The 20,812-nt window shown below is 41.0% G+C and overlaps 1 protein-coding gene across 4 annotated transcripts in view; it reads right to left on the minus strand.

Moving 5' to 3' along the window:
* STAG1 (stromal antigen 1) overlaps positions 1-20,812 on the minus strand; it is a 357,281-nt gene that overhangs the window by 175,391 nt on the left and 161,078 nt on the right. For all 4 annotated transcript variants that reach the window (XM_050965354.1, XM_050965355.1, XM_050965352.1 and 1 more), the window contains 2 exons: positions 19,861-20,065; positions 14,437-14,588 (listed from right to left, as the gene is read on the minus strand). In XM_050965354.1, the coding sequence (XP_050821311.1) occupies positions 14,437-14,588; positions 19,861-20,065 (357 nt within the window). The remainder of the gene's footprint in view (positions 1-14,436; positions 14,589-19,860; positions 20,066-20,812) is intronic.

The raw sequence follows: 20,812 nt of genomic DNA on the forward strand, positions 1-20,812 counted from the left end.
TAAGTAATTCTACTGATCATGTGCAAAAGTGACTAGAATCCAGCTCACTCAGTTTCACCTGTGTTGGCTTTGCCTGACTTACGGCCTGTTTTCATACATAACTATAGAAAAAACCTCCCAGCCTCCCAAATGTCAACACAGTTATAATGGTATAAATATGTTTATATCAATACATCTTATCCCCACATGGAAAAGGGAATAAGCACATTTATACCAGTGTAACTGCATCCACTCTGGATTGTTCCTGTATAACCACAACTAAAAAATCATCCCCCAATTCGTATAAATACACCAATACAAAAATTGCATGTAGACCAGGTATAACAGGAAAAAACAGTACAACCCTACTTTTGTCACTACATTAAGTAAATATGACTCAGATTACACGAAAAGAACAGATCTGTTGAGAAAGAAAGTGTCCATTTTACATAATCTTTTTTCAAGGCATAATTGCCTTTACCATACAAAACCATAATTGATCCATCAAGGAGGGCATTAACTCTTTCTTTTTATCATTCACAGCATTTTTTAATATCGAAGAATAACACTACAAAGTGCAGGAATGAAAATATTTCACATCCTCAGTACAAAGCCACAATATAGGAGCCACTATACAATATCGGATTGCAAGTACAGATTGCGCAGATATATAATATTTTCTTCCCCATAGATTCAACATATGAAGGCCAGAAGAGAACATTATGATAATTTAGTCTGACCTCCTGCATAGCACCGAGCAGATAATTTCAACAAGTGATTTCATTTATAATACTCAGCATTTCTATAATACCTTCCATGTGAAGTTCTCAATGCAATTTGTAAAAACAAATAGTTACACTTCACACTTTAGGGTTGCCAATTTTGGTTGGAGGTATTCCTGGAGGTTTCATCACATGACAATCTTCAATTAAAGATTAATCTCTAATTTCTTGAGGCTCCAGGACAATTCCAGAGGGTTGGCAGCCCTACTTCTGAGAGGAGAGGAAGCATTATACGCCACTTTACATATGGAAAAAACTGAGGTGCCCAGGAGTTAAGGAGTTGATTTAATTGGGGATTGGTCCTGCTTTGAGCAGGGGGTTGGACTAGATGACCTCCTGAGGTCCCTTCCACCCTTGATATTCTAGGATTCTATGAAGGGCTAAATTTTCAAAAAATTGCTCACATAAATCCCCACAGACACGTTTATTCCACAGTCCAAGCAAGGGATAAGTGCAAAAGGGACAGTTGGGCACATATAGTCCCTGTACAATGCAAAAGGATGAGTATACCCAAAAGGACAGGATTGTGGGCATGGCTTCAAGAACAGGCAACCCAGTATTTTCGGACTCAAGCCAATTTTGAGAGACAAATTAGAGGATTAAGCACATGAAGCTGCAAGGGCATAGGCTGAACTAGTTTTTAATCAGTACTGCCTTTGCTGACCTCATATCCTCTACAAAAGCAGCAGCAGCTGACGCACAAGCCCCAGACAGGCAGCCACATGAACAGACACTTATGGTTGGAGTCATCCTAGATGAGGCAGAGCCTTGTTCATTCTAAGGAAGAACTAGAACCCAAGGAGGAATTCTGAAATGAACTGTTAATTTATGCAGAAATGAGGTAAGTATCTGTGATGGGGTGTCCACCCCACACAAAATTGGAAGGGGTTATTGTGCCTACCTAACTGCCCAGGCTGCACCTGAAGGAGGAGCCAGGGAACAGGGAATTGATTAGATAGGAAGGCTCAGCTCGACAGGAACAGGAGGGACCTGTATAAAGCCCTGAAAGCAGAAGGGGGCTGCAGGGAAATAGGCTGCAGTAACTCCAAGAGAGAAGGGAATTGGGAGGTGGGCAAAACATGGGGGAACCAGGAAGGTAGAAAAGGCCCAGTCAGAAAGCAGCAAGGTAGGACAATGCAGGTCTTAGCTACTGACTGGAGGGCCCCTGAGCTGGAAGCCAGAGTAGAAGGCGAGCCCTGGTTCCTTTACCAGCCCCTGAACACATGGCACAGACCAGGCAAAGGACAGTGGACTGGCAGGGAAACTTTGTTTCAGAAATACTTTGTGGGGCATACAAGGGGGAACTACATACTACCTGGACGGAATGTTGAGTCACGAAGAGGAGGCTGTGGTTCTCAGAGGGAGATGGGCTTGGGAGCGAGAAAGGACGACAAGTGTGGACACTGCCAGAGGAAGGCGACACCTGGCAGAGCTAATCCCCAGGACGGCCAGGAAGAGGCACGATCAACGGTAAATGGACCCATGACAGTATGAAAGCAAAGTCAAGGATGCAAAAGTTAAGTTTATAAATAATATGGGAGAGGCAGTAACATAGGGTAGGAATAAATGGTCAGTTTTCAGAATGGAGAGAGGTAAATAGCGGTGCCCCCAGCAGTCTGTACTGGGACCAGTACAGTTCAACGTATTCATAAATTATCTGGAAAAAGGGGTAAGCAGTGAAGTGGCAAAATTTGCAGATGATACAAAACTACTCGTGATACTTCAGTCCAAAGCAGACTGTGAAGAATTACAAAGGAATCTTAAAAAACTGGGTGACCGAGCAACAAAATGGCAGATGAAATTCAGTGTTGATAAATGCAAAGTAATGCATACTGGAAAACATAATCCCAACTAAACATATAAAATGATGAGGTCTAAATTAGCTGTCAACCTGTGGAACTCTTTTCCAGGGGATGTTTTGAAGGCCAAGACTATAACAGGATTCAAAAAAGAACTAGATAAATTCATGGAGGATAGGTCCATCAATGGCTATTAGCCAGGATGGGCAGGGATGGTGTCCCTAGCCTCTATTTACCAGAAACTGGGAATGGGCGACAAGGGATGGATCACTTGATGATTACCTGTTCTGTTCATTTCCTCTGGGACACCTGACATTGGCCACTGTCGGAAGACAGGATACTGAGCTACAGAATCATTATGGATAGAAATTTCATGCTCTAATAAAAATATAACATTAGGGATCTATTATCGACCACCTGACCAGGACAGTAATAGTGATGATGAAATGCTAAGGGAAATTAGACAGGCTATCAAAATTAAGAACCCAATAATAGTGGGGGATTTCAATTATCCCCATATTGACTGGGAACATTTCACTTCAGGACGAAATGCAGAGATGAAATTTCTCAATACTTTAAATGACTGCTTTATGGAGCAGCTGATACGGGAACCCACAAGGGGAGAGGCAACTCTAGATTTAATCCTCAGTGGAGCGCAGGAGCTCATCCAAGAGGTAACTATAGCAGGACTGCTTGGAAATAGTGACCATAATACAATAACATTCAACATTCCTGTGGTGGGAAGAACACCTCAACAGCCCAACACTGTGGCATTTAATTTCAAAAGGGGGAACTATACAAAAATGAGGGGGTTAGTTAAACAAAAGTTAAAAGGTACAGTGATTGAAGTGAAATCCCTGCAAGTTGCATGGACCCTTTTTAAAGACACCATAATAGGGGCCCAACTTCAATGTATACCTCAAATTAAGAAACACAGTAAAAGAACTAAAAAAGAGCCACCGTGGCTTAAAAATCATGTAAAAGAAGCAGTGAGAGATAAAAAGACTTCCTTTAAAAAGTGGAAGTCAAATCCTAGTGAAGCAAATAGAAATGAGCACAAACACTGCCAGCTTAAGTGCAAGAGTGTAATAAGAAAAGCCAAAGAGGAGTTTGAAGAACGGCTAGCCAAAAACTCCAAAGGTAATAACAAAATGTTTTTTAAGTACATCAGAAGCAGTAAGGCTGCTAAACAACCAGTGAGGGCCCTTGACGATCAAAATACAAAAGGTGCGCTTAAAGACGATAAAGTCATTGTGGAGAAACTAAATGGATTCTTTGCTTCAGTCTTCATGGCTGAGGATGTTAGGGAGATTCCCAAACCTGAACTGGCTTTTGTAGATGACAAATCTGAGGAACTGTCACAGATTGAAGTGTCACTAGAGGAGGTTTTGGAATTAATTGATAAACTCAACATTAACAAGTCACCGGGACCCGATGGCATTCACCCAAGAGTTCTGAAAGAACTCAGTATGAAGTTGCGGAACTATTAATTAAGATTTGTAACCTGTCCTTTAAATCGGCTTCGGTACCCAATGACTGGAGGTTAGTTCATGTAACGCCAATATTTAAAAAGGGCTCTAGAGGTGATCCCGGCAATTACAGACCGGTAAGTCTAACGTCGGTACCGGGCAAATTAGTCAAAACAATAGTTAAGAATAAAATTGTCAGACACATAGAAAAATAAACTGTTGAGCAATAGTCAACATGGTTTCTGTAAAGGGAAATTGTGTCTTACTAATCTATTAGAGTTCTTTGAAGGGGTCAACAAACATATGGACAAGGGGGATCCAGTGGACATAGTGTACTTAGATTTCCAGAAAGCCTTTGACAAGGTCCCTCACCAAAGGCTCTTACGTAAATTAAGCTGTCATGGGATAAAAGGGAAGGTCCTTTCATGGATTGGGAACTGGCTAAAAGACAGGGAACAAAGGGTAGGAATTAATGGTAAATTCTCAGAATGGAGAGGGGTAACTAGTGGTGTTCCCCAAGGGTCAATCCTAGGACCAATCCTATTCAATTTATTCATAAATGGTCTGGAGAAAGGGGTAAACAGTGAGGTGGCAAAGTTTGCAGATGATACAAACTACTCAAGATAGTTAAGACCAAAGCAGATTGTGAAGAACTTCAAAAAGATCTCACAAAACTATTTGATTGGGCAACAAAATGGCAAATGAAGTTTAATGTGGATAAATGTAAAGTGACGCACATTGGAAAAAATAACCCCAACTATACGTGCAATATGATGGGGGCTAATTTAGCTACAATGAGTCAGGAAAAACATCTTGACGTCATCATGGATAGTTCTCTAAAGATGTCCTCGCAGTGTGCAGAGGCAGTCAAAAAAGCAAACAAGATGTTAGGAATCATTAAAAAGGGGATAGAGAATAAGACTGAGAATATATTATTGCCCTTATATAAATCCATGGTATGTCCACATCTCGAATACTGTATACAGATGTGGTCTCCTCACCTCAAAAAAGATATTCTAGCACTAGAAAAGGTTCAGAAAAAGGCAACTAGAATGATTAGCCATTTGGAGAGGGTCCCATATGAGGAAAGATTAAAGAGGCTAGTCCTCTTCAGCTTGGAAAAGAGGAGACTAAGGGGGGATATGATAGAGGTATATAAAATCATGAGTGATGTTGAGAAAGTGGATAAGGAAAAGTTATTTACTTATTCCCACAATACAAGAACTAGGGGTCACCAAATGAAATTAATAGGTAGCAGGTTTAAAACAAATAAAAGGAAGTTCTTCACGCAGCGCACAGTCAACTTGTGGAACTCCTTACCTGAGGAGGTTGTGAAGGCTGGGACTATAACAATGTTTAAAAGGGGACTGGATAAATTCATGGTGGCTAAGTCCATAAATGGCTATTAGCCAGGAAGGGTAAAGAATGGTGTCCCTAGTCTCTGTTCATCAGAGGATGGAGATGGGTGGCAGGAGAGAGATCACTTGATTATTGCCTGTTAGATTCACTCCCTCTGGGGCACCTGGCATTGGCCTCTGTCGATAGACAGATACTAGGCTAGATGGACCTTTGGTCTGACCCGGTATGGCCGTTCTTATGTTCTTATGAGCTAGATGGACTTTAGGTCTGACCCAGGATGGCCGCTCTTATGAGTACAGAAAAAGAGGACTAAGCAATACACAGATATTCAGTTCAAATGAGAAAATGAGCTGCAATGTACAAGATTCAATGGGGTAGGTCACGGGACAGAGTAGAGGGTTCATTCCCTTTGTTTTCCCTCAGTGTTTTCCACAGTGGCTCTGAGATTAGCTGAGAATGGACCCAGAATCGCTGGCCACGGTGTTAAGCAGCAGTAACTGGAAGCACAGCAGGGTACTGGCCCCTTCCACAACTAGTGCTGCTGGTGCTGAGTCACTGAGGTGGGACGTCTCTGCCATCTCAACATGGTGAAGCGCTGCTGAGAGACTATGTTCTGAGCCAACTGTTGATGAAAATGATTGTCTCGAGATTTGTAAATTATCTTCCACTGTTAGTGCTTCTGCACCATCAGCCATGACACTGGCATGAGTAAAAGAAAGCATCTTCCTTGTGCCTGTCATCTCTCTTGGCCCAGTTCTGGGTGTTCCTCTTCCACATCCAGGAGGAAATACAGAATCTACTTATAAATTACCAGATCAGTCTCCACCCTCTGGGTTTTTCCCCCAGAGTGAGCATTGACCAAATAAGAATCTCCATCCATCTGAGGCCTCAGCTAGCTAAAGAGTCTAGTAAGATAGCAAGTTGTGGGCTGGCAGAAGCTGCCAACACACGAAAACCAAACAAGCAATAAAGATTACTTGGACAATCAGAAATGAACTGGCAATCACAGACACTGGGACATCGACAGGACATCAAAGAAGACTCTAATCTTTTTGTTTTGGTCACAAGGCCAGTCAGTGATGCATTAAAAAATATCTGTTTATTTCTGCTAATGCTGTCACTAGCTGCTCATTGCTTTATGATGATGGTCTAAGCCACCTACTGAGTTATCTGCTGTTCTCCCTCAATTTAGCTAGATGGCCCTTCACAACTCTTTATGGTCAATTTGTCCTTGGAATGTACATGCAGGTCTCTCTGTCATCTTTGATCTCATAATCCTCCGGGGCCCATCCAAGGCACGGACAATGTCAGTTATTTTTTTCTGATCAGTGTTAATCTTACAGAGCAAATCTCTACAAGCCTTGGTTTCTGCACTAATAGTTCCTCAGTGAGGAACTTAACCTTCTTTTTGGTATCTTTTTGGATCATCACCAAAACAGATAAGGCAATGCTATCAGGCTTGTTGGTAGCATGTCCAACTCCGTAGTGGCTGATTTTCTATGTGCAGGGTGAATCTGCATCTTAATGATCTATCAGAACATGCTACTCTGGCAGGTGTGGGCATAGTAACATAACGGTCTCAAGTTGCAGTGGAGGAGGTTTAGGTTGGATATTACGAAAAACTTTTTACCAGGAGGATGGTGAAGCCCTGGAATGGGTTACCTAGTGAGATGATGGAATCTCCTTTCCTAGAGGTTTTTAAGGTCAGGCTTGACAAAGCCCTAGCTGGGATGATTTAGTTGGTGATTGGTCCTGCTTTGAGCAGGGGGTTGGACTAGATGACCTCCTGAAGTCCCTTCCAACTCTGATATTCTGTGATCCCTAAGCAACCTGCCAAACTGGCACCCATGTTTTGAATATCTGTCAATCATCTGGGCATGCTGGTGTGCCCTATTGCCTCTGGCTCCTCTCAGGAATCTTTAAAGCACAATGTGCTTTGTGAACAGACATTCAAATGACCATTGGCTGTTCCTTTAGCCACTTTGTGCCTGTTCACTAAACATCTGCTCTGAAAATTTTGCCTAATGGATCACAAGAGCGCAAGTTAAGGGGCAAGAGAGAGAAGCCAACAAGCCTGGCAGGGACAGAACACAGCAATAAGGATTAGCAGGAGCTCACTGACCATCTCATTGGTGCAGAAACATCAAGATAGAAGAGGGCTATTCGGCAGAGATGTTTTCAGATCTTTGTATACTCTGAGTTTTCAAGTCCATGGAATTTGATGCAGAACCTACCTGACGCTGTAGAAATGTGATCCAGAATCCACATATTCACATGTAAGAATTAGAACCCACATTTAAAAACCTGGTTGCCTAAAGCTAGACCCAAATTAAAGTGGCCCAATTTTCAGAGATGTTGAGCACCTCTGAAGTCAATTTGGGCTAAAGATGCTGGGTGTCTTTTGATATCAGGACACTTATTTAGGTTCCTAAATTTAGACCAAAGTGCTTAATTTTAGGCACCCAGGCTTGAAAATTTTGACTTAAGTTTCCAGTCCTTTTGATTGTAAAGAGAACCTTACAAATATGAATTAAGTGCAAACCAGTGCAGTGTTGTCTTCTTCACTCAGGAGACAGCCCAGAAAGCTTTAAAAAGTGTGATGTGCCCATTCATAGATTCACAGAAACGTAGAGCTGGAATTAAGTCCAAACCCCTGTCCTGTGGTAGCAACAATAAACCTAGAACTGCAGTTCTCAAACTGTGGGTCGGGACCCCAAAGGCGGCTGAGACCCCATTTTAATGGGGTTGCCACAGCCAGTATTAGACTTGCTGGAACCAAGGGCTGAAGCAGAAGCCCAAGCTCCACCCCCACCCTGGGCAGCAGGACTTGGGCTGCGGCCCCCTCTCCCCGACCCAGGGCAGGAGGGCTCAGGCTCCGACCCTCCCCCTGGGGTCATGTAGTAAATTTGTTATTGGAAGGGGGTCACAGTGCAATGAAGTTTGGGAACCCCTGACCTAGACCATCCCTGACAGGTATTTGTCCAACCTGTTTTTTCAAATGTCCTGCCTTGGAAGCCTATACCAGTGCTTCACTACTATTTGAGCTAGAAAGATTTTCCTAATATCTAATATAAATCAACCTTGCTGCAGAGCAAGCGCATTACTTCTTGCCCTACTTTCAGTGACATGGAAAATAACTGATCACTGTTCTCTTTCTAACAGCACTTAAAACATTTCAAGACTATTAGGTTCCCCTCGGTCTTCTTTTCTTAAGATTAAACAACCAGTTTTTTTAATCTTTCCTCATAGGTCAGGTTTTCTAAATGTTTTATTTTTGTTAGGAATCCTGTGGCACCTTATAGACTAACCGACGTTTTGGAGCATGAGCTTTCGTGGGTGAATACCCACTTCCTCAGATGCATCTGAGGAAGTGGGTATTCACCCACGAAAGCTCATGCTCCAAAACGTCGGTTAGTCTATAAGGTGCCATAGGATTCTTTGCTGCTTTTACAGATCCAGACTAACACGGCTACCCTCTGATACTTATTTTTGTTACTATCTTCTGGATTTTCTCCAATTCCTCCACATCTATCTTTAAGTGTGGCACCCACAACTGGGCACAGTACTCTAGCTGAGGACTCACCAGTACCAAATAGAGCAGGACAATTACTTCCGTATCTTACGCACAACACTCCTGTTAATATGCTCCCGAATGATATTAATCTTTTCTGCAGTTACATCACATTCACTCATGTTCAATTGATGATCCAATGGAATTCCAGATCCTTTTCAGCAGTACTACTATCTAACCCCATTTTGTACTTGTGCATTTAATTTTTTTCTTCCTAAATGTAGCACTTGGCTTTTGTCTCAACTGAATTTCATCTTGCTGAATTCAGACCAATTCTCCAATTTGTCAAGGTTATTTTGAATACTAATCCTGTCCTCCAAAGTGCTTGCAATCCCTCCCAGATTGGTGCCATCTGCAAATTTTATAGGCATTCTCTCCACTTCATTATCCAAGTCATTAATGAGAATATTCAGTAGTACTGGACCCAGGACTGACCCCTCCAGGACTCCACTAGATATGCCTATCCAGTCTAACAGTGAACCATTGATACCTACTCTTTGAGCACAATATTTCAACCAATTTTGCACCCACCTAATAGCAATTTCATCTAGACTGAATTTGCCTAGTTTGCTCGAGGCTGTCATGTGAGATTGTGTCCAAAGCATTACCCTGTCAAATTAGGTTAGCTACACATGATTTGTTCTTGACAAATCCATGCTGGCTATTCTTTATAACCCTATTATTCTCTAGCTGCTTACAAACTGATTAATAGTTTGTTCCAATATGTTTCCAGATATCAAAGTTAGGCTGACTGATCTCTAACTCCTCAGGTCCTCTCTGTTCTCCATTTTAAAGAAAGGTACTAAGTTTTCCTTCTCCATTCTTCTGAGACCTCACCCATCCTCCAGGAGTTCTCAAAGACAATTACTAATGGTTCCAAGATTGCTTTAGCTAGTTTCTCAAGTACTGTAGGATCATTCTTCTGAGACCTCACCCATCCTCCAGGAGTTCTCAAAGACAATTACTAATGGTTCCAAGATTGCTTTAGCTAGTTTCTCAAGTACTGTAGGATGAATGTCATCAGGCCCTACCAACTTGAATACATCTAAATTATCTAAATATTCTTTAGTCTGTTCTTTCTCTATTTTCCTCCTTGTTAATATTAGTTCTGTTCAGGATCTAGTTGGCATTAGCCTCTTTAGTGAAGACCAAAACAAAATAAGCATTAAACACTTTGACTTTCTTGATTACATCAATTATTAGCTTCCTTCCCTGCTAAGTAGAGGACCTACACTTTCCTTCGTCTTTCTTTTGCTCCTAATGCATTTAAAAAGCCACTTTTGTGTTCCTGGCTCATTCCCCTCAGAGACCGAGTACAGATTCTTGAGTCCTGAGTGGCTGAACTGGAGAGGTATATATAGAGGAGACTTTCAGGGCCACAGTAGAACAATCTCATCCTCAGTCTGACTGCCTCTGTGCTGTTGAGGAGGATGAAAGTCTCAAGGAAAAAGAACATCAAGCTGGAGCAGAGGGAAACGATCCTACAGTTGGGACCCTCAATCCAGATGATGTCATAGTATCCTCTTGTGTGGGTGAGGATCTCAGTTATTAAGAAGAGACAGGTAATAGCTATGGTAATAATAATTATTAGAAATACACATAGTTGGGTTTGTGGTCCATACAAACCATGAATGGATCCCTATTCTCTTCACCAACAAACACTAGCACCTTATAGGCCTGCCAAAGATCATGCATCTCAGGTGGCCATCATGTATTTGACAGGTCTGTCATCATTCCTGCAGAAGTGGTAAAATGTTACCCATTTCTTGTATACCTATTATGGAGGCAGCAGTTGCAGCTCCACAGTTAAGACTAAGTTGAGTTTTCCCCAAATTTGGGTCCAGAATGAATTTAATCTGAATTTACAAGTAAATCCATTAATGAATTTATGAATTACATTTCATTTTTAAATGGTTTCTTTGATAAATTTAACATTTGTGTCGGTCTTTTCTTTGCCCAGAATGATCTAAATAACAATGTGATAAACTGGGAAATATCTGTCTTATTTCTATGGTGTGCCCCTCTATGTATTAGTTTAACATGGATTGTCTGATATGGAACTAGATTAAAAGGGGTTGTTAAAGCAGTGGTACTCAACCAGAGGTACACGTACCCCTAGGGGTATGCAGAGGTCTTCCAGGGAGTACATTAACTCATCAAACAGGGTGACTGGACAACAAAATGGCATATGAAATTCTGCATTAAAAAGAACTAGCAAAGTAAGTACAAACTAAAATTTCATACTGACTTTATACTGCTCTGTAAACTATACGCTGAAATGTAAGTACAATATTTATATACCAATTGATTTATTTTATAATAAGATAAAAATGAGAAAGCAATTTTTCAGTAACAGTGTGGTGCGATACTTTTGTATTTTTATGTCTGATTTTGTAAGCAAGTAGTTTTTAAGTGAGGTGAAACTTGAGGGGACACAAGACAAACTAGATTCCTGAAAGGCATACAGTAGTCTGGAAAGGTTGAGAGCCATGTGTTAAAGGAACCAAGAAGGAAAGGTAAAATTATGACACAGACAAGAGTCCTTGAAATCTGTTTATAGTAAAATACACCCTACCTGGCTCCAGTCAGATTAAGAACAGCTTACTCTTCCCAAGGCTAAAGCCTAGGACCAAAAAGGAGGATACGAAATATTAGAGCACTCTGGATTCAGAAAAGGGTAGAGTGGTTAAATGAATAGCCCAGGACATCAGTGAGAACTGACAAGCTGGCAAGAAGATAAGGAGGAAGAGAGAAGCTGAAACTGCTTCTTTTTGGGCAACAAATCTGAAGTACAGTCCCACACTGATGTGTCAATAGAAGAGGAGAACAAATTGATAAATTAAACAGTAAGAAGTCACCAGGACCAGACGGTATTCGCCCAGGAGTTCTGAAGGAACTCAAATATAAAATTGCAGCGCTATTAACTATAGTATGTAACCTATCACTGAAATAAGTCACTGTACCAGAAACCTGGAAGGGAGCTAATGTAACACTTTTTTTTTTAAAAGGGCTCCAAAGGTGATACTGGCAATTACAGGCTGATGAACATAAGTAATTTCAGTACCAGGCAAAATGTTAGAAACTATAATAAAAACAGAATTATCAGACACACAAACACAATTTGTTGGGGAAGAGTCAACACCACTTTTGTATAGGGAAAAGATGCATCACCAATCTATTAGAGTTCATTGAAGGTGTCAACAAAAATGTGGATTAGGGTGATACAGTGGATACAGTGTATTCAGATTTTCAGAAAGCCTTTGACAGAGCTATAGGCTCTTAAGAAAACTAGGAAGTCATGGTATAAGAGGGAAGTTCTCATCGATCAGTAACGGGATAAAAGATAGGAAAAATAGGGTAGAAATAAATGGTCAGTTTTCTCAACGGAGAAACATAAATAGCCAGGCTTCGCAACCATCTGTAATGGGATCTTTGTTGTTCAACATATTCATAAATGATCTGGAAAAAGGAAGTGAACAGTGCAAAGAATAGTGCAGATTATACATAATTATTTAAGATAGTTAAGTCCAAAGCTGACCTTGAAGAGTTATAGAGGGATCTCACAAAACAGAGTGACTGGGCAACAAAATGGCATATGAAATTCTGCTTTGCACTTATAAATGTTACGCATACTGGAAAAAATAATCCCAACTACATATACTTACACAATGTGGGACTGTACCATGGGAAGCAGAGACTCTGAAAAAGATATAGGGATTGTGATAGATAATCAGCTGAATAAAAGCTCCAAGTGAGATGCTGTGGCCAAAAAAGCAAATGTAATCCTTGGATGGATAAACAGAGGAATCTCAAGTAGTACTAGACAGTTTATTTTGCTTCTAATTTTGGCACTGGTGTCGCCATTGCTGGAATACTGCGTCCAGTTCTGGTGTCCACAATTCAAGAGAAGAGCCACAAGAATGATTTGAAAACGTTCCTTACAACGATAGACACAAGGAGCTCAATCTATTTAACTTAACAAAGAGAAGTTTAAGGGGTGACTTGATAACAGCCTATAAGGATCTTCATAATGAACAGATATTTAAAATGGGCTCTTCAGTCTAGCAGAGAAAAGTATATCATCATCCAATGGCTAAAAACTGAAGTTAGACAAAATTTGACAGGAATTAAGGAGCAAATTTTTAATAGTGAGAGTAATATTGAATTCACAACGTTAGTAATAGATTCTCCATCATAGACAATTTTTAAATCAAGATTGGATGTTTTTCTGAGATATGCTGTAGGAATTATTTTGGAGAATTTCTATAGCCTATGCTATATAGGAGCTCAGACTAGATGATCATAATGGTCCCTTCTGACCTTCAAAACTATGAAAAGGGGTAAAAACATCACAGGAAAGCTGTATTTATCCCAAATCCAAGTAGTATAAATTAATGTAAATTACACTTCAAAAAAATCCAAAATATATGCACAGTTAAGATACCCAACCAACCTTAATCCAATTTAACTCTGCGTTGTAGAGACATCGGGGGCGAAGGGGGGTATTTTAAAACTAATGGGTTTTTCTAATCAATTTTATCTAGTCTAAGACAACAAACACTAAAATGCCTTTATCATAATCATATCATTTTTGCATGGCGTCACTACAGGGTACAGTTAAAGTTGTTTGGGTGATTCATCTGTGCACTTCTGGACATTATCATATTTTGATTTCTTTTAAGTGCAAACTTAACTCTGAATTTCCTGGGATCTAATACTTCATTTTTGGATAATTACATCATCCCCATAATGTTTTTTTCTCACCTAGTACCAGACTGGCATTTACCAAGCGACTTTAATATCCCCTTAGTTTGGTGTTCTTTCAAAGTAGATGCAAAAAGAAGTAATGTCACTCTCTCAGCTACAGTTGTGCTCAGGAAAGGGAGAAGTAGGCAATACAGTTGGATGGAGCACAGAATTTGCTTCAAAATCTCATTGTTCTATGTTGAGCAAAAATCTGCATGCTATGCACAATTCTGGACTAATTTTCAGCCTGCCTCATCACGTACATTAATCTTAGAAAATAGCCATCATTCTAGATGTGCAGAAGAGCTAGTGCTTTAAATCTTAGTTGTGTGTGTGAACCTAACACTTGACAATGTAGCCCTAAGTAATATGCTTGAACACACAGAGAACTTCTTTGACAGAACTCATCTCTTGCTTCCCAATACTGTGCGTGAACCACAAAACCTAACTCTCTCCCCAAGTACAGCACAAGAAAGCATGAATAGCTTAAATTTCAAAATCTGTTAAGTGTACCTGATTGATTTGCTCCCCTTTGTTGAGAAGTGGTTGAATATAGACTAATTTGAAAATTTGCACTACAAACAGAAAAAACACTTATATTTTCAAAATTATAAATACTATAAAAGCCTACATTTTTTTCAGGAAATAACTTGTGCATTAGATATTCTTTTACATGTTTTCAGGAGAGTGAATGATATAACTAGGAAAATAGCTTTGGTTCTTTGACTTACCTCTTTCCTTTTTTGAAGCAGCAGCTCCAATCTTTCATTAGCTCTCTTACCAATCATTTTGTTTCTCTCAGCTTCATACTGCCTCTGTGTATTATCCTGGTGAATACTAAGGTTTAAGGCAACATTCACAAGAGCAGTCATAAGCTTCATAGCTGTAAAGAGTGGAAGATAAAGGAAGGTTACTCACCTGTAACTGAAGCTCAGGCACATTGCCTCTGTAGATCCACACTCATGAAACTTGAGCAACCCTTGACACATGGATACAAAACCATCTCGAAAACAGTTCCCATCAAGGTCACATCCATCCCCCTCACTGATTCAAACATTTGAACTGAGAGTATATAAGAAATTGTGGCCCCAACCCTCATAGTTTCTTCCCAAGTTTTCAGAGTAACATTCAAATTCCTTGTTGGGGAAGGAGAGCAAGTGAGTGTGGATCTGCAGAATCTATATACTTAGAGAAGTCCAGTTACTGGAAATAACTTTCCTTTCTCCATTGAAAATTGTCTATGTCGATCCTGACACACTAGGGAGAATGAATATGAGCAACAACTCTGCTCAAGGGAGCTGAAGTAAAGCCCTGCATGGGACTATTTTTTTAATCCTGCTCCCATCCTACACCACAATACCCACTCTGGTATTGTTTCTGGCATTTTTATCCTGTTTCCACCAGCAGAAACCTTAAGATCTTGCAAATCCTAAAAGAGAGATTTCCCCCACGCTACTAAAAAAAAACCCCACAGCATCGGTTAATTTTATTTATTTATATATATAACAAACAGACATAGTATTTACCACTAAAAGAATAAAACAAATCTTGCTTAAAACATGTAAAAAAAATACTTTGTTACAACAGACATCAAATCTCTTTCAATCCCTCGCTTAAATTTAAGTATTAAAACCTTTATTTTAAAAAAATTGCTTTATATTGCTGAAATTCTATTTATGACAAACTGACAGGAGATTTAGTGTTTTCCCACAAAGAACCACAGTCTGTTTTTTTGCCCACCCAATCCCGCACACATCAAAACACTGCTGCCTGGAGGCGCACCCTCCAGGTATCTCCCTTCGTCTATCAGTGCCTGGAATTGCTCCTGGTGTTCTGGAGGGATCTCGTCCTTGAACTCTGCTATCCTATTGCAGTTGTTAAGAGTCATACTTGCCTAGCAGAGCCTGGAAATTTGCAATGTGAAACTGTAGGCCCGCAGAAGAATAGACTTTCCTGCCCAGTAGGTCCACTCTCTTAGCTGTTTTGTCTGGAGGAGTGGACTTCTGTCGTTGCTGACCTGCTCATTCTGCAGCCACTTGGATAACAAGCAAGCTGGGGAATGGGTGGGTGAATAAGAAATCTGCCCCCTTAGCTGGCACAAAGTATCTCCTCCTCACCCACATAAGTGTGGGCGACACGTGGCTGGTATGTGCCACACTGCCCACACAAGTTCCAGGATGGGCACCATGGCTGACCCTTGGGGTTGGAGGATGTCCAGGAGACAACACTGAGAGTTCTGAATCTCCTCCAATGGGATTCCCAGGTCTGCCGCTACCCTCTGCAACAAGTCCTGTACTGTCGGTGATCATCTGGTAGAGAGAACAGGAGAGGAATGACTGCCTCATGTAGTGACGAGGATATGCCAGTCGGGACCGGTGGAGCTAGCAGCACCAGCTCAACATCCTCCTCCTCTTCATACACTGATGGTGCTAGTAGATGGTCAGTAGGATGCCTGAGATAGTGTGTGCCATCTGTGGTAGGGATCCCAGGATCAGCCAAAATGAGGGGTCCATCAGACACAGTGCCGGGCCCCTTTTGTAGGGTCATATGCCAGAGGGGAGGGCAGTCCGGGTCATGTATCCAAGACTCTGGTGTTGCATCAAGGAAAAGTCCAGCTCCGAGAACTCCTCAGATTCAGAATACTGTTCATACCAGAGGGCTGTGATGAGTCAGAGAGCTGGGCTTCTCCATCAGCAGCAAGAGGGGTTCATCCTTAGGAGTATAGATGTTGCAGGTGAGCAGAGGGATGGAGAGAAGGAGACATTGCAGGGATGGGAGGATTAACTCCTCTGCTGTCAAGAATGTCTCTGAGCAGTCAGGGTCCATGGAGCACCAATGGAGATGCTGAAGGGGCCTGGCGAGTGTCTGGTGGGCCAATCTGTCTGGAAGGCGTGTGGGCACCAGCAAAGTGGGTGGTGCATGTACCAGTGAGCATTCTGGTTGTGTGGTGAGATCACCGTCGGATCCCATTTGCGCCTGGCCTTACCTTCCACCTGGGGAATCCAGTGCAGCTGATTCTGTGAGCAACGTCTCACCCAACCTGGATCAGCTCGGGGAGGAAACACTATGCTTGGGAGCAGTCTACTGCAGGGACCAGCTCTTATATTCATGAGTGTATCTTCTGCTCTCATGTCGGGACTTGTCCTTAGCCTTCAGTACTGCTGGTTCCAAGGCATGTGTGGTGCTCAGAGGGGTGCTCACTGCCAGTGCTAGCTGTTATACAGGGGCTCTCCTGGGCCTGGATCCTAATGCACCCAGGGCTTCATTGCTTCCTCTATTAGATATCTGCAAAGGCAGAGCTCATGGGCTTCCCTGATCCAGGGCAGGAGGGACTTACAGATGGTGCAGTGTGCCACCATGTGTGCCTTACCCAGGCAGCAGAGGCACCACTGGTGTTCTTCTCTCAGATAAGGAGCATGGGCAGGAAACACAGCTTTTGAATCCTGGAATCCTGGCCATAGTCCCGGGAGGGTAGAGGAAGAGAGGCAGTGAAAAGGAACTGAGAGGTGGTCGGTCAACCCCACCCTTTATCGCCTGGGACAAAACCATGAGGCGGCACAAAGGCACATGCATGGACCAACAGATGCTACTACTTTCAAAATCTCCAGCTCTTGATGCATGGTGCATGCATATAATCCTCAGTGGATTAAACAAGTAATAGAAAAAAAATTTTTTACGTAGATCAGAAGCAGAAAGCCTCCTAAACAACCAATGGGGCCCACTGTACAATCAAGATACTAAAGAAGCACTCAAGGATATAAGGCCATTGAGGAGAAACTAAACGAATTCTGAGGAACTTTCCCAGACTGAGGTGTTATAAGGGGTGGTATTGGAGCAAAATTCATAAACTAAACAGTAATAAGGACCAGATGGTATTCACCGAAGAGTATGAAAGAACTCAAATGTGAAACTGCAGAATTACTGAGTGTGATGTGTAAGCTATCATTCAAATCAGCTTCTCTACCAGATGACTAGAGGATAGCAAATACAACATCAATTTTTTAAAAAGGCACTATATGCGATCCCAGCAATTACAGGCCAGTAAGCCTAATTTCAGAACTGGGCAAACTGGTTGAAACTATAGTAAAGAACAGAATTATCATACACATAGATGAACATGCTTTATTGGGGAAGAGTCAACATGGTTTTTGTAAAGGGCAATCATTCCTCACCAATCTACTAGAATCCTTTGAGGGGTTCAACAAGCATGTGGACAAGCGTGATCCAGTGGATAAAGTGTACTCAGATTTTCAGAAGCCTTTTACAAGGTCCCTCAACAAAGGCTCTTAAGCAAAGTAAGCTGTCAGGGGATAAAAGAGGAGGTCCTCTCATGGATCAGTAACAGGGTTAAAAGATAGGAAACAAAGGGTAGAATAAATGGTCAGTTTTCAGAATGGAGAGAAGTAAATAGTGGTGTCCCCTCGGGGTCTGTACTGGGACCAGTATAGTTCAACATATTCTTAAATTATTTGGAAAAAGGGGTAAAAAGAGAGGTGGCAAAATTTGCAGATAATACAAAACTACTCATGATACTTAAGTCCAAAGCAGATTGCCAAGAGTTACAAAGGAATCTCACAAAACTGGGTGACTGAGCAACAAAATGGCAGATCAATTCAATGCTGATAAATGCAAAGTAATGCATACTGGAAAACATAATCCCAACTAAACATATAAAATGATGGGGTCTAAATTAGCTGTTACCACTCAAGAAAAAGATCTTAGAGTCATTGTGGATACTCCTCTGAAAACATCCACTCAGTGTGCAGCAGCAGTCAAAAAAGCTAACAGAACATTGGGAATCATTATAAAGGGATAGATAAGACGACAAAAAACAATATTTCCTCTATATAAATCCATGGTATGTCTACATCTTGAATAGTGTGTGCAGATGTGGTTGCCCCATCTCAAAAGAGATATACTGGAATTGGAAAAGGTATACAAAAGGGCATCAAAAATGATTAAGGGGATGGAATAGCTTCCATATGAAGAGAGATTAATAAGGCTGGGACTTTTCAGCTTGGAAAAGAGATTACTAAGCAGGAATCTGATAGAGGTCTATAAAATGATGACTTGTTTGGAGAAAGTAAATAAGGATGTGTTATTTACTCCTCATAACACAAGAACTAGGGATCACTGAATGAAATTAATAGTCATCAGGTTTAAAACAAACCAAAGGAAGTATTTCTTCACATAATGCACAGTCAACCTGTGGAACTCTTTTCCAGGGGATGTTTTGAAGGCCAAGACTATAACAGGACTCAAAAAAGAACTAGATAAATTCACAGAGGATAGGTCCATCAATGGCTATTAACCAGAGTGGTCAGGGATAGTGTCCCTAGCCTCTGTTTGCCAAAAGCTAGGAATGGGCGACAAGGGATGGATCACTTGATGATTACCTGTTCTGTTCATTCCCTCTGGGGAACCTGGTACTGACCACTGTCGGAACACAGGATACTGAGCTAGATGGACCTTTGGTCTGACCCAGTATGGCCGTTCTTATGTTCTTAATACAATCACTCGAAGAAGAATTGAATGTTGTTCAGTGGTGTGTATGAAACGACTTCATCTCAGCTCAATCCTTTGTGGACACGGGTCTATGTCAGAAAGCTGCCTTCACTGTAACAGGTAACCTTCAGAGACATGAAGTGAGCTTTCAAGACGGGTTCATGACACATTGCAGGGAAGCATCAGTAACAGTTTGCACTGCTACTGCCTGTACTGCATATGGCTGGTAGGTAAGGAGAGTTTCAGTTTTTGGACTGACAGTCAAGGATTTTTCTCAAGCAATACATTCATACAGAAAATAACGTTTTAAAACAAAAATGCCATAAGAATTGAAAAGCTATACAGTAGACTGTATAAATATAACCAACTACATTGAAAAATATCTCAATTGTCTATTAATATTTAACCATACTACTGAAGAATTCCTACTTTTCATATTATAGTTTAGTGTACATGTGTTTAATTAGGAAAACTGAACTTTAGTACAATTGAAATGTGATATTTAGAATCTGAGTGCGATTTTCAAAAGCCCTCAGTGTATGTCTTATTCTGCTTTCATTGAAGTCAATGGTAAAACTTCCTTTGAATTCAATGTGGAGATACTTAGGCCAATGAGTGTATGGAAAACTCCAACCTTTGTGCTTACTTACCAGCAAGTGTACTGGTATGCCTGAAAGCTCGGACCTGGGAATCCGACAATCCAGTCAGAAGAGAGATCACTGTATCCATCATATATTCATCATAAATGATGCTATACTGACACTGTCGAATCAGCACTCCAATGAACTCACAAAAGTTTGATCTAAATTTTTTCCATTGTGGCCCAGGCATGGTAAGTGGGTAATCACCACTGTCCTGAAAAAAGAGAAAACATTTATACTCTATATTACAAGTGCTTCCCATTCAATCCTATTTTATACACAGAATTTGTATTCTACAAAAAGGAAAACACGCATGATTTTCTGTTGTGTATATGGATTTCCCTTTCTCTTAGTGCTAGATCCTGCATCACTGAAGCAATGGGAACTTTACTATTGACTGCACTGGGCACACAACCGGGTTCCTAGTCCCACTTTTCAGTAATTACATGGTGGAAGTGAGGGTGTGATACCTTCAGTTCAGTCAGTCACCTCTCCCTTACTATTCTCCCAACCTCATCATCTCAGACATAGCTGCATTTCGATGGCACAGCACATACACAGTTTGTAAGTGCTTTGTTATTTTCCAGAGTGAAAGGACTACATGTAAAATATAAACCCAGTGGCAGCTTTAACTACGGAGGAACTGCTATCTCTCCATAATATCAGTGATTACGTATGCTATCAAAACAACCCTATGAAATCTGAATGTTTCAGACTTATGATCAAAAGTCAAGCAATACCAAAATTAAAGTTTCTGTGGAGCTTTGAGTCTGCTTCCTTGTGCATCTGCATTCTGATACAGCCTTTAATTTTGTGATCAAATGCTATTATTTCCTTAGGACTGCTCTCTCAGAGCAGACTGAAATGTGCAATGTAAATAAGCAGATGTGAAACTCTTATTTTCAAATAACTTGTTAGTATTGAAAAAGAAAGCTGCACACACTACAATTACTATCTGGCA

The sequence above is a fragment of the Gopherus flavomarginatus genome, chromosome 8 (genome assembly GCF_025201925.1).
Source record: "Gopherus flavomarginatus isolate rGopFla2 chromosome 8, rGopFla2.mat.asm, whole genome shotgun sequence".
In the NCBI taxonomy this organism is placed as follows: Eukaryota; Metazoa; Chordata; order Testudines; family Testudinidae; genus Gopherus; species Gopherus flavomarginatus.